The 12,364-nt window shown below is 49.0% G+C and overlaps 1 protein-coding gene across 3 annotated transcripts; it reads left to right on the top strand.

Annotated features, from left to right (window-relative positions):
* Window positions 1-7,883: 7,883 nt before the first annotated feature.
* On the top strand, window positions 7,884-11,684 carry LOC106593583 (uncharacterized). Of its 3 annotated transcripts, none has more exons than XM_014184943.1 (3): window positions 7,884-7,933; window positions 8,484-9,039; window positions 9,578-11,684. In XM_014184943.1, the coding sequence occupies exons 1-3, from the start codon at window positions 7,914-7,916 to the stop codon at window positions 11,018-11,020; spliced, it is 2,019 nt and encodes a 672-aa protein (XP_014040418.1). In that variant the 5' UTR covers window positions 7,884-7,913; the 3' UTR covers window positions 11,021-11,684. The 3 variants fall into 3 exon arrangements, with proteins under 3 accessions (XP_014040418.1, XP_014040428.1, XP_014040411.1); XM_014184953.1 differs by having other exon boundaries at window positions 7,922-8,000; XM_014184936.3 differs by lacking the exon at window positions 7,884-7,933 and having other exon boundaries at window positions 7,940-9,039.
* The last annotated feature ends 680 nt before the right edge of the window (window positions 11,685-12,364 follow it).

The raw sequence follows: 12,364 nt of genomic DNA, 5'->3' as shown, positions 1-12,364 counted from the left end.
GTCTTATGGCTTTGGGGTAGAAGCTGTCTGGGAGTCTGTTGGTCCGAGACCCGATGCTCCGGTAACGACTACCTCATCTCTCTACCCTACCCATACAATTCACTTTAAGGTCCCTCAGTCGACCAGTGAATTTCAACCACAAAGACCAGGGAGGTTTTCCAATGCCTCGCAAAGAAGGGCACCTATTGGTAGATGGGTAAAACAAAAACAAAAAGCAGACATTGAAAACCCTTTGAGCATGGTGAAGTTATCAGTTACACTTTGGATGGTTTATCAATACACCCAGTCACTACAAAGATACATGCGTCCTTCCTAACTCAGTTGACGGAAAGGAAGGAAACCGCTCAGGGATTTCACCATGAGGCCAATGGTGACTTTAAAACAGAGTTTAATGGCTGTGAAAGCTACAGTGCCCTCCACTAATATTGGCACCCTTGGTAAATATGAGCAAAACGGGCTGTGAATTAAAAAAAAAAAAATGTTTATCCTCTTGGTCTTTCATTCAAAATATTCACAAAATTCTCACCTTTAATTCAAATAAAACAATTGAAAGAAAAAATTAATTCTTATAATAAAACAAATATTTTTCTCAAACATATGTGTGCCAAAATTATTAGCACCCCTTCATTCAATACTTTGTGCAACAGCTCTGAGTCTTCTCCTATAATGCATAAAGAGGTTAGAGAACACATGACAAGGGATCTGAGACCATTCCTCCATACAGAATCTCTCCAGATCCTTCAGGTTCCAAGGTCCACGCTTGTGGACTCTCCTCTTCAGTTCATCCTACAGGTTTTCTATGGGGTTTAAGTCAGGGGACTGGGATGGCCATGGCAAAACCTTGATTCTGTGGTCAGTGAACCATTTTTGTGTTGATTTTGAGGTGTGCTTTGGATTATTGTCCTGCTGAAAGAGTTTAAGCTTCCTAGCAGAGGCAGTCAGGTTTTGATTTAATATCTGCTGGTACTTGATGGAGTCCATGATATCATGTATCCTAACAAGTTGTCCATTGCCTTTGGAAGAAAACCAGCCCCACAACATCAAAGATCCACCACCATACTTCACAGTGGGATGAGGTACTTTTCTGCATGGATATCTTTCTGTCTACGCCAAACCCACCTCTGGTGTTTGTTTCCAAAAACCTCTATTTTGGTCTCATCTGACCATAGAACCGGTCCCACTGAAAGTTCCAGTAACGTTTGGCAAAATGTAGGCGCTTAAGTTTGTTGTTCGATGACAGCAAAGGTTTTTCATGGCAATCCTCGCCAAACAACTTGTGGTTATGTACATTAGGTGGCGTCTGATTGTAGTTTTGGAGACTTTCTGACCCCAAGACCCAACTAACGTCTGCATTTGTCACGATTCCCACCGACGGTGGCGCCCCCTCCTGCTCGGGTGGCCTCGGCGGTCGTCGTCACCGGCCTATTAGCTGCCACTGATTCCCTTTTTGGTTTTCCCTTCTTTTTGGTTTTGTGCACCTGTGTTTAGTTTGGTTAATTAGCGGGGCTATTTTTGTTAGCTGGTCCGCTTCCGTGTTGTGCGGGATTATTTCTATTGTGACGGCTCATGTTCGTGTCGGCGCTATTTTACGCCGTGTGTATTTTCTCCCGTGTTTGGGAGTATTTTGTTTGATGAGTGAGTGTAAATTAAATACGCCACTACCCTGTGCTCGCTGCTTCCTGTGCCTCATTCCTTCACCACGACTGCCAATCCGTTAAAGAATCCCGCACCACGAAAAGGCATGGAATCAGCAGGAGCAGCGGCCACCCCTGTCCCCTCGATGGAGGAACGCGTCCTCCACCACACTACGGTCCTCCACCGCATAGGATCCGCGATGGACCAGATGATGGAGAGGATGGACCGATCGGAGAGAAGTGGTCTCCTCTCTCCACCTCCGGCTCCTCCGATACAGCCACCTCCTCCTCCCACTACGTCTTGCTCAGGCGCGCTTCGTTTGGCGCTCCCGAGGGAGTATGATGGGGCGGCGGCTGGGTGCCAGGGATTTCTGCTCCAGCTCGAGCTGTACCTGGCCACCGTCAGACCTGCTCCCTCAGGAGAGGAGAGCGTGAGTGCCCTCGTTTCCTGCCTGACGGGCCGAGCTCTGGAGTGTGCTAATGCGGTCTGGAATGGCCCAGACTCAGCGAGGGACCATTATCCAGAGTTCACCCGCCGCTTTCGGGCCGTGTTCGACCACCCTCCGGAAGGAAGAGCGGCGGGTGAACGGCTGTTCCACCTCAGGCAGGAGACGAGGAGTGCTCAGGACTTCGCGATGGAGTTCAGGACCTTGGCTGCTGGGGCGGGGTGGAACGACAGGGCCCTCATAGACCACTATAGATGCAGTCTCCGGGCGGACGTCCGCAGGGAGCTGGCCTGTCGAGATGCCGCTCTATCCCTGGACGAGCTCATCGACATGTCCATTTGTTTGGACAATCTGCTGGCTGCCCGCGGGCGTTCGGAGAGGGTCCTGCCCGTTCCACCTCCGTGCACCCCCGCCCCTACCCCTATGGAGGTAGGGGGGGCCGTGCCAAGGGGCACCGGAGGAGCTGGCTCCTCCTGCACCAGCTGTGGTCGGAGAGGACACACGGCCGACCGGTGCTGGAGGAGCCAGTCTGGGAGTTGAGAGGGCAGGCAGAACACTTCTCAGTCACCCCAGGTGAGTCAGCACCAGATTCACCCAGAATCCCCTGTTGGTCACGTATTCTTACCTGTTTTGTTTTCTAAATTTTTTCCCTCTTCCCAGCATAGGGCGCTAGTCGATTCAGGCGCAGCTGGGAACTTTATGGATCGTGGACTTGCCATTAAGCTGGGCATTCCGCGGGTGCCGATAGATCCCCCCTTCCCCGTGCACTCCCTAGATAGCCGACCATTAGGGTCAGGGCTAGTCAGGGAGTCTACGGTGCCACTGGACATGGTAACGCAGGGGAATCATAAGGAACGCATTAGTTCTTTTTCTTATTGATTCGCCTGCGTTTCCGGTGGTGCTGGGGGTCCCCTGGCTGACTGGTCACAATCCCCGTATTTCGTGGAAACAGGGGGTTCTCCAGGGGTGGTCAGAGGAGTGTTCAGGGAGGTGTCTAGGAGTTTCCATAGGTGCCACGTCGGTGGAGAGTCCAGACCAGGTGTCCCCCGTGCGCATTCCCCCTGAGTACGCCGATTTGGCGATCGCCTTCTGTAAAAAGAGGGCGACTAAATTACCACCCCATCGACAGGGGGATTGTGCGATAGACCTCCAGGTTAACGCTGCGCTTCCCAAGAGTCACGTGTACCCCTTGTCACAGGAGGAGACAGCGGCTATGGAGACATATGTCACTGAATCCCTGGGACAGGGGTACATTCGGCCCTCCATCTCACCCGCCTCCTCGAGTTTCTTTTTTGTGAAGAAAAAGGAGGGAGGTCTGCGTCCGTGCATTGATTACATAGGTCTAAACGCTATCACGGTGGGGTTTAGTTACCCACTACCTCTCATCGCTACGGCGGTGGAATCATTTCACGGAGCAAAGTTCTTCACGAAACTGGATCTCAGGAGCACGTATAACCTGGTGCGTATCAAGAAGGGAGACGAGTGGAAAACCGCCTTTAGTACCACATCGGGCCATTATGAGTACCTCGTCATGCCGTATGGGTTGAAAAATGCTCCAGCCGTCTTTCAATCATTTGTTGACGAGATTCTCAGGGACCTGCACGGGCAGGGCGTGATTGTCTATATCGATGACATTCTGATATATTCCGCCACCCGCTCCGCGCATGTGTCCCTGGTGCGCAAGATGCTTGGTAGACTGCTGGAGCATGACCTATACGTTAAGGCTGAGAAATGTGTGTTTTCCAAACGAGCCGTTTCCTTTCTGGGTTATCGCATTTCCACCACGGGGGTGGTGATGGAGTGTGACCGCGTTAAGGCCGTGCGTAATTGGCCGACTCCAACCACAGTGAAGGAAGTGCAGCGGTTCTTAGGCTTTGCCAATTACTACCGGAGGTTTACCCGGGGTTTTGGCCAGGTAGCGGCTCCCATTACCTCACTGCTGAAGGGGGGGCCGGTGCGTTTGCGATGGTCGATGGAGGCTGACGGAGCCTTCAAGAAGTTGAAGACGCTGTTCACCGACGCACCCGTGTTGGCGCACCCGGACCCGTCTCTAGCATTCATAGTGGAGGTGGACGCATCTGAGGCTGGGGTGGGTGCCGTGCTATCACAGCGCTCAGGTACGCCATCGAAACTCCGCCCCTGCGCTTTCTTTTCGAAGAAGCTCAGTTCGGCGGAGCATAACTATGATGTGGGGGACAGGGAGTTGCTAGCAGTGGTAAAAGCTTTGAGGGTGTGGCGGCACTGGCTTGAGGGGGCTAAACACCCGTTTCTCATCTGGACCGACCACCGAAACCTGGAGTACATCCGGGCAGCGAGGAGACTGAATCCGCGTCAGGCAAGGTGGGCCATGTTCTTCGCCCGGTTTAGGTTCACTATCTCCTATAGACCGGGTTTCCCTTAACACTAGAGCCGACGCGCTGTCCCGTCTCTATGACACGGAGGACCGGACCATCGATCCAACTCCCATCATTCCAGCGTCTAGGCTGGTGGCACCGGTGGTATGGGAGGTGGACGCGGACATCGAGCGGGCATTAGTGTTGGAACCTGCGCCTGTGCAGGTTCCCGTGGGTCGCATGTATGTGCCGCTCGGTGTTCCTGATCGTTTGATTCGATGGGCGCACACGCTACCTACTGCGGGTCATCCTGGTGTGGCGAGGACAGTGCGGAGTCTCAGGGGGAAGTACTGGTGGCCCACCTTGGCTAAGGACGTGAGGTCCTATGTCTCTTCCTGTTCGGTGTGCGCTCAGAGTAAGGCTCCTAGGCATCTACCGAGAGGGAAGTTACAGCCCCTCCCCGTTCCACAACGGCCATGGTCGCACCTGTCTATAGATTTCTTGGCAGATCTTCCCCCCTCTCAGGGGAACACTGCGATTCTGGTGGTTGTGGATCGGTTCTCTAAGTCCTGCCGTCTCCTCCCATTGCCCGGTCTCCCTACGGCCCTGCAGACTGCGGAGGCCCTATTTACCCACGTCTTCCGGCACTACGGGGTGCCGGAGGACATTGTCTCTGATCGAGGTTCCCAGTTCACATCCAGGGTCTGGAGGGCGTTTATGGAGCGGCTGGGGGTCTCGGTCAGTTTGACCTCCGGTTTTCACCCCGAGAGCAATGGGCAGGCGGAGAGGGTGAACCAGGAGGTGAGCAGGTTTCTGAGGTCGTATTGCCAGGACCGGCCAGGGGAGTGGGCGAAGTACATTCCCTGGGCTGAGTTAGCCCAGAACTCACTTCGCCACTCCTCTACTAACATGTCACCCTTTCAGTGTGTTTTGGGTTACCAGCCGGTCCTGGCACCATGGCACCGGAGCCAGACCCGAGGCTCCTGCGGTGGAGGACTGGGTACAGCACTCCAAGGAGACCTGGAGAGCCGTCCAGGACTCCCTGAAGGAGGCCAGTGGACGGCAGAAGAGGAGTGCTGACCGCCACCGCAGTGAGGCACCCGTGTTCATACCGGGAGACAGGGTCTGGCTCTCGACCCGGAACCTGCCCCTCCGCGTGCCCTGCCGGAAGCTGGGGCCGCAGTATGTGGGGCCCTTTAAAGTCCTGAGGAGGATAAACGAGGTGTGTTATCGGTTACAACTCCCTTCCTATTACCGTATTAACCCCTCGTTTCATGTGTCTCTCCTCAGGCCGGTGGTAGCTGGTCCCCTGCAGGAAGGTGAGGTGCCGGAGGTCCCTCCACCCCCTCTGGACATCGGGGGTCCCCGGCGTACAGCATACGGGCCATTCTGGACTCGAGACGCCGGGCGAGGGGCCTGCAGTACCTCGTGGACTGGGAGGGGTACGGCCCGGAGGAGAGGTGCTGGGTGCCGGCGGAGGACGTCTTGGACCCATCCATGTTGAAGGATTTCCATCGCCTCCGTCCGGATCGCCCTGCGCCTCGCCCTCCGGGTCGTCCTCGAGGCCGGTGTCGGCGCGCTGCGGGAGCCGCGCGTCAGGAGGGGGGTACTGTCACGATTCCCACCAACGGTGGCGCCCCCTCCTGCTCGGGTGGCGCTTGGCGGTCGTCGTCACCGGCCTATTAGCTGCCACTGATTCCCTTTTTGGTTTTCCCTTCTTTTTGGTTTTGTGCACCTGTGTTTAGTTTGGTTAATTAGCGGGGCTATTTATGTTAGCTGGTCCGCTTCCGTGTTGTGCGGGATTATTTCTATTGTGACGGCTCATGTTCGTGTCGGCGCTATTTTACGCCGTGTGTATTTTCTCCCGTGTTTGGGAGTATTTTGTTTGATGAGTGAGTGTAAATCAAATACGCCACTACCCTGTGCTCGCTGCTTCCTGTGCCTCATTCCTTCACCACGACTGCCAATCCGTTACAGCATTTCTCCAGTTGTGATCCTTGGAGATTTTTTTGGCCACTGTGCATGGGGTCAATATAGAAACACGTCCTCTTCCTGGCCGATTGTTAACATCTCCAGTTGCTTTAAACTTCTTAATTATTGCCCTGATAGTGGAAATGGGCATTTTCAACCGTTGAGCTATTTTCTTATAGCCATTTCCTGATTTGTGCAGCTCAACAACCTTTTGTCGCACATCTTTACCGTATTCTCGGGTCTTTCCCATAGTGGTGGATGACTATGGGAACTTGGCCTGTGTGTCACCTCATATTTATACCCCAGTGAAACAGGAAGTCATGGCTTACCACTTAAGTGGTCCAAATCACTCAGGTGAACTTAAAAATTTAATTTTACTTACATTAAAGGTTTGATTTAGTGAATGTGTTGAATGAAATACCAAGAGGATAAACAGCAAATAAATTTTTTCACAGCCCGTTTTGCTCATATTTACCAAGGGGGCCAATATTAGTGGAGGGCACTGTATTAACCTTTGGTCCTGAATACAAACTGTTATGTTTGGGGCAAATCCAATACAACACATTAATGAGTACCACTCTCCATATTTTCAAGCACAGTGGTGGCTGCATCATGTTATGGGTATGTTATGGGTATGCGTGTAAGTTTTTCAGGTTAAACAAAGAAATAGAATGGAGCCAAGCACAGGAAAAGTCCTAGAGGAAAACTTGGTTCAGTCTGCTTTCCACCAGACACTGAGAGATGAATTCACCTTTCAGCAGGACAATAACCTAAAACACAAGGCCAAATCTACACTGGAGTTGCTTACCCAGAAGACAGAGAATGTTCCTGAGTGGCCGAGTTACAGTTTTGACTTAAACGTATATATGAAAATCTATGGCAAGACCTGAAAATGGTTGTCTTGCAATGGTCAACAACCAATTTGACAGATTTTTAAGAATTTTTTAAAGAATAATGGGCAAATGTTGCACAATCCAGGTGTGGAACACTCTTAGAGACTTACCCAGAAAGACTCACAGCTGTAATCGCTGCCAAAGGTGCTTCTACAAAGTATTGACACAGGGGTATGAATACTTATGTAAACAAAATATTTCAGTATTTAATTTTCAATCAATTTGAACACATTTCTAAAAACATGTTTTCACTATGTGTAATCTATGCATCTATATGTCATTCTATGAATAGACAAGTAAAAAAACATGGTAGGTCTCATACCGGTAACAAATTGAATCTCCTTTCACCCCTGGTCCTCGGCACAGCTGCTGGCAGTGCACTAGTGTTGACTGTAATCACATGATGCCTTGTGTTGTCTTTATCATGTCCACCTTATAAACAGGTGATTGTTGTTAACATGGTTCGGTCATTTAATGAGGAGCTAGCTTCTACTGTCTGGTACAACTTATCCAATCATTCATCGGAAGAAAGAGAAGGGATGGAGTGGGTATGAAGGTTTGAGGAAATGTCAAGTCTTGAAATAAGGGCTTTTATTTAGAAGGATTTCTTATTACCATACCGGAAATGACATCGACATGCTCCCCGAGGTCAAAAGGTATACATCAGAACACATCGGAAGGAAAGTCACAGACCATATAATAAAATATATTTAGAGTAATCAGGTATTTCTATGCGTATATAGCGAAATTATATTCGCTTTGTAGATAGGTATAGCCAGAACCATGTAGTCGTTAGCTAGCTAGGTCCACATGGATAGCTAGCTAAGTTAGCCCACGCTGATCTAGCTAGCTCCGCCAACGTTAGCTGCTTTGTACACCGCTAGCTATCTAGCTATAGCTGTTGTAGCGTGGACTGTAAAATAATCCCAATCTTACAGTCCACGCTACAACAGCTATTGGGTTTATTATGCTTGCTAGTTACGTCCCGACTGATTTGCTCCAATGTTGGGATTGATTTGGGTCCCCTACACAACATGAATATAATAGCTAAGTACAGTAACTAGCTAGCCAGCTAACTCATGCTAACAGAGCAATGGCCAAGTTCCAGGCTGATCTTAAAACGGATGGTTATATGTTTTAAATTTCAGCTAATAATGACATGAAATTACAGATGAGTGCTTTGATGTATACATATTTTTTTTACAGGTACTCTAAAGTCCTGCCATTGACTGCATTGTCGTTGTTGCCGCACAAGCAGGACAATATGAATCCACTCAGTTCAGAGAAGGAAACATTGATGGATGAAATCGAAAAGAGTTTGTGGAATTTAACTGAGGACAATTTACGCTACATGTGTGAACGTTGTGGAATAGATGGCTCTGAAGTTAAAGGGATGAATCATCGCTTATTACGGCGTAAAGTCATGGAGGAAATGTGGGACAATACGGAGTCAATGATATCAGAGGAGCAGGGAATGTCTTGGTTAGTCCAACTGAAAGACGACATCAGGAGGATACAGGAGGAGGGTAGCAGTGCACGCATGAGTCCCAGCCAAGCCGATGATGATGTAGACTGCAATGAAGAACACAACAAGGGAGACAGGGATTGGTTGCCTAGCAACGGACTGACAGCGGAGCCCTTGCATCCCAGCCAATGTGATGATGATGCTGTCGACTGCGATGAAGAATGGAATGAAGAGGGAGGAGCTGGGTTGCCTTGCAATGGACTGGAGGCGGAGTCAGCTCCAGAGAGGAACAGTTACGTGAGTATTTCCCAGTCAGAAAGTGTTTTGTTTCTCAACAGTCTTTTCTTGGTTCCTTGACCTCCTATAAATGCATTGAAGGAGAATATCTGAGTTTTTTCCTCTTGGACTTTATCCTCCAATGTATTTTAAGAAGACCAAGTAATCAAAGATGATGGGAATCAAGGAAAGACCTTTGAGATCACTTTAAAAAAATACATTTTAGTCACTTAGCAGACGCTCTTATCCAGAGAGACTTACATTTATTTAACTAGGCAAGTCAGTTAAGAACAAATTCTTATTTGCAATGACGGCCTAACCCCGGCCAAACCCTAACCCGGACAGCGCTGGGCCAATTGTGTGCCGCCCCAAACATGAGCAATTAGGGTTAAGTGCCTTGCTTAGGGGCACATTGACAGAGGCTTGAAGATTCGAATCAACAACCTTTCGGTTAATGGTCCAATGCTCTTAACCACTAGGCTACCTTTTGAGACTTCAAAATTCCTTGACAAGTACGAGAGTGTTTCTCACCCTGATTCTCTATTTTTATGATTTCCAGGACAAGCCTCCACCACCCCCCTCCCCTCTCCCAGAGTCCCCAGGTCGTGCTTCTCCCGGCAGCGCCTTATTGTGCGGTCTGAAGAGGGTGTCTGTACGGCTCGACGACTGCAGGAAGACACCGGGGCAGAGTAGCCATATAATACACAAGACAACACAGACAGGAGAGAAACCCCACAGCTCGTCTAATGCTGAACATATCTGTGATCACTGTGGGAAGAATTTTGTCACAGCTACCAATCTGAAAACACATTTACTGTGTCTGTCTGGAGAGAAACCGTACATGTGCTCTGAATGTGGAAAGAGATTCACGCAGGCCGGCAATCTTAAGAGACACCAGAGAACTCATACTGGGGAGAAACCGTTTGTTTGTCCTCGTTGTGGGAAAGACTACAATGATTCTGGAAACTTAAAGAAACACATGAGATCTCATGCTGTTAAACAACACACAGGGAACCCCACAGTGAAACCTTACCTCTGCTCTGATTGTGGGAAGCAATTCATTGGAAAACAAAGCCTTGAATATCACCGGGAGGTTTTTCACACAGAACACCCTCACCGCTGTGATCAATGTAAGAAGAGCTTCATAACTGCAGCAAGATTGGAATCACACACAAAAACACGACACCCGCCAACTGATCCTCTGAAGAACCCACACGTGTGCTTGGAATGCGGAAGGGGATTCCCTGTGGCCGCCAGTCTTAAAAGACACCTGAGAATTCATTCTGAGGAGAAACCGTATGTTTGCCCTCAGTGTGGAAACAGTTACAATGATCGTGGAAATTTAAAGAAACACATCAGAACTCACACAGAAGAGAAACCCTACCACTGCTTGGTGTGCGGGATGAAGTTTCGTCATACAAAAACGTTACAACGGCATCACCAGGAGAACCACAAGGGGGAGACACTGGGTCCCATCCAAAGGCATCAAGACCCTCTTCCATGCCCCCACTGCGGGGAGAAGTTCTCTACCAAGGCTCTTCTAAAGGATCATCTACGGACCCACCCTAGCCGGGTCCACTGCTCCCAGTGTGACAAGACCTTTTCCAATAAAGGTAACTTACTTGTTCATCAGAGGAAACACACTGGAGAGAGGCCTTACCTTTGCCCTCAGTGTGGGAAGAGTTTCTCTCTGGCAGGGAGTTTAAAACTTCATCTCCGGATTCATGCTGGTGAGAAACCTTACTGCTGTACTTACTGTGACAAGAGATTCACAAGGAAGGGCCACTGCAATAGTCACATGCGAATCCACACTGGAGAGAAGCCGTACCAATGCCCTGACTGCGGGAGGAGGTTTGCTGACAGTAATGTCCTGAAAAACCACAGGCGGACCCACACAGGAGAGAAACCGTTCCAGTGCCGCATGTGCGATAAAGCCTTTGCCCAGTTGACCAGTCTGAAGAAACATCAGGAGACACATAGCCATAATCACACTGTGCGATAAAGCCTTGGCCAGTTGCGCAGTATGAAGAAACATCCAGAGACACAAATTCAGCCTGTCTCTGTCAGGAATCCCTACGTACCACACAATCAGTCCGTCCCTAATACTTACCCACCACGTCCCTTTGGCCCTCACCTTTCCATGTTGGCAGTTCTAGAGAGGGATTTGGGACCAGGTGACTGAAGTTACCAAAGACAAACAGCTGGAAATACAACTTTGTATCACCGACTTCCTCTCATTAGGGCCATCTGAAGGCATTGGATCAGGTGTCTTCTTGATCTCTGGTTTTAAAAGACTTGTCAGCAATCTTACCACCATGACCAGTTCATTTTAAATGACAAATGTGGGTATCCTGTTAGCCTGACATCCAGACCTGTTTTGTGCTAACATTCCACTCTCCATGCCATGTTTGGCATATTAGAATTAGAAAAATGGATACTGTGTGGAATGTAAGCACATCTAGACTGGTACCCAGGATAGTATCTTGTATCTTGTAACAAATAATATTTTTCTGTCTCAAACTGAAATGATTCTGCTCGGCTCCCCATTCAAGTTGAGTTCACATTTTAGCCCGGGAGTTTTTGTATTTACTGTTGATGTTTAGATACGTTGCCCATTTGAATTTATTGCCGAACCCAACTAGAGTTAATAAAAATGGTGACAGAAATGTGTTGTTGGAGTAGATCTTTATGAGTAAGAAGGATTATGCATAACATAGGGTCCTAATATAACCTAGGGTCGTAGCATAACCCAGGATCCAAGCATAACCTAGGATTCATGCATAACATAGGGTCCTAATATAACCTAGGGTCGTAGCATAACCCAGGATCCAAGCATAACCTAGGATCCATGCATAACATAGGGTCCTAATATAACCTAGGGTCGTAGCATAACCCAGGATCCATAATAACCTAGGATCCATGCATAACCTAGGGTCCTGGCATAACCTAGGGTTCAAGCATAACCTAGGGTCCAAGCATAACCTAGGGTTCAAGCATAACCTGGGGTCCTGGCATAACCTAGGGTCCTGGCATAACCTAGGGTTCAAGCATAACCTAGGGTTCAAGCATAACCTAGGGTCCAAGCATAACCTAGGGTTCAAGCATAACCTGGGGTCCTGGCATAACCTAGGGTTGAAGCGTCACAGGCAAAGTGCATGTAGTACAACATCAAAATTGAGTGAGGACAGAAATTATTATATTGTTTATTATTAATCAATATTGGCATGACCAGTGTAATTCTATACTGAACAAAAATATAAACGCAACATGTAAAGCGTTGGTCCTATGTTTCATGAGCACAAAAAGCTTATTTCTCTCACATTTGGTGCACAAATTTGTTTACATC

The sequence above is a fragment of the Salmo salar genome, chromosome 02 (assembly GCF_965601325.2).
Source record: "Salmo salar chromosome 02, fSalSal1, whole genome shotgun sequence".
Classification (NCBI taxonomy): Eukaryota; Metazoa; Chordata; class Actinopteri; order Salmoniformes; family Salmonidae; genus Salmo; species Salmo salar.
The sequence above is the reverse complement of the archived record's forward strand: the minus strand, read 5'-3'. Positions and strand labels throughout refer to the sequence as shown.

What these genes read in the sequence shown, in the direction of transcription:
- LOC106593583 (XM_014184936.3), top strand. Translation starts at nt 8,437, where the DNA reads ATGAAATTACAGATGAGTGCTTTGATGTATACATATTTTTTTTACAGG. An exon ending in CTCCAGAGAGGAACAGTTAC is followed by an intron (nt 9,040 to 9,577) that starts GTGAGTATTTCC and finishes TATGATTTCCAG; the next exon opens with GACAAGCCTCCACCACCCCC.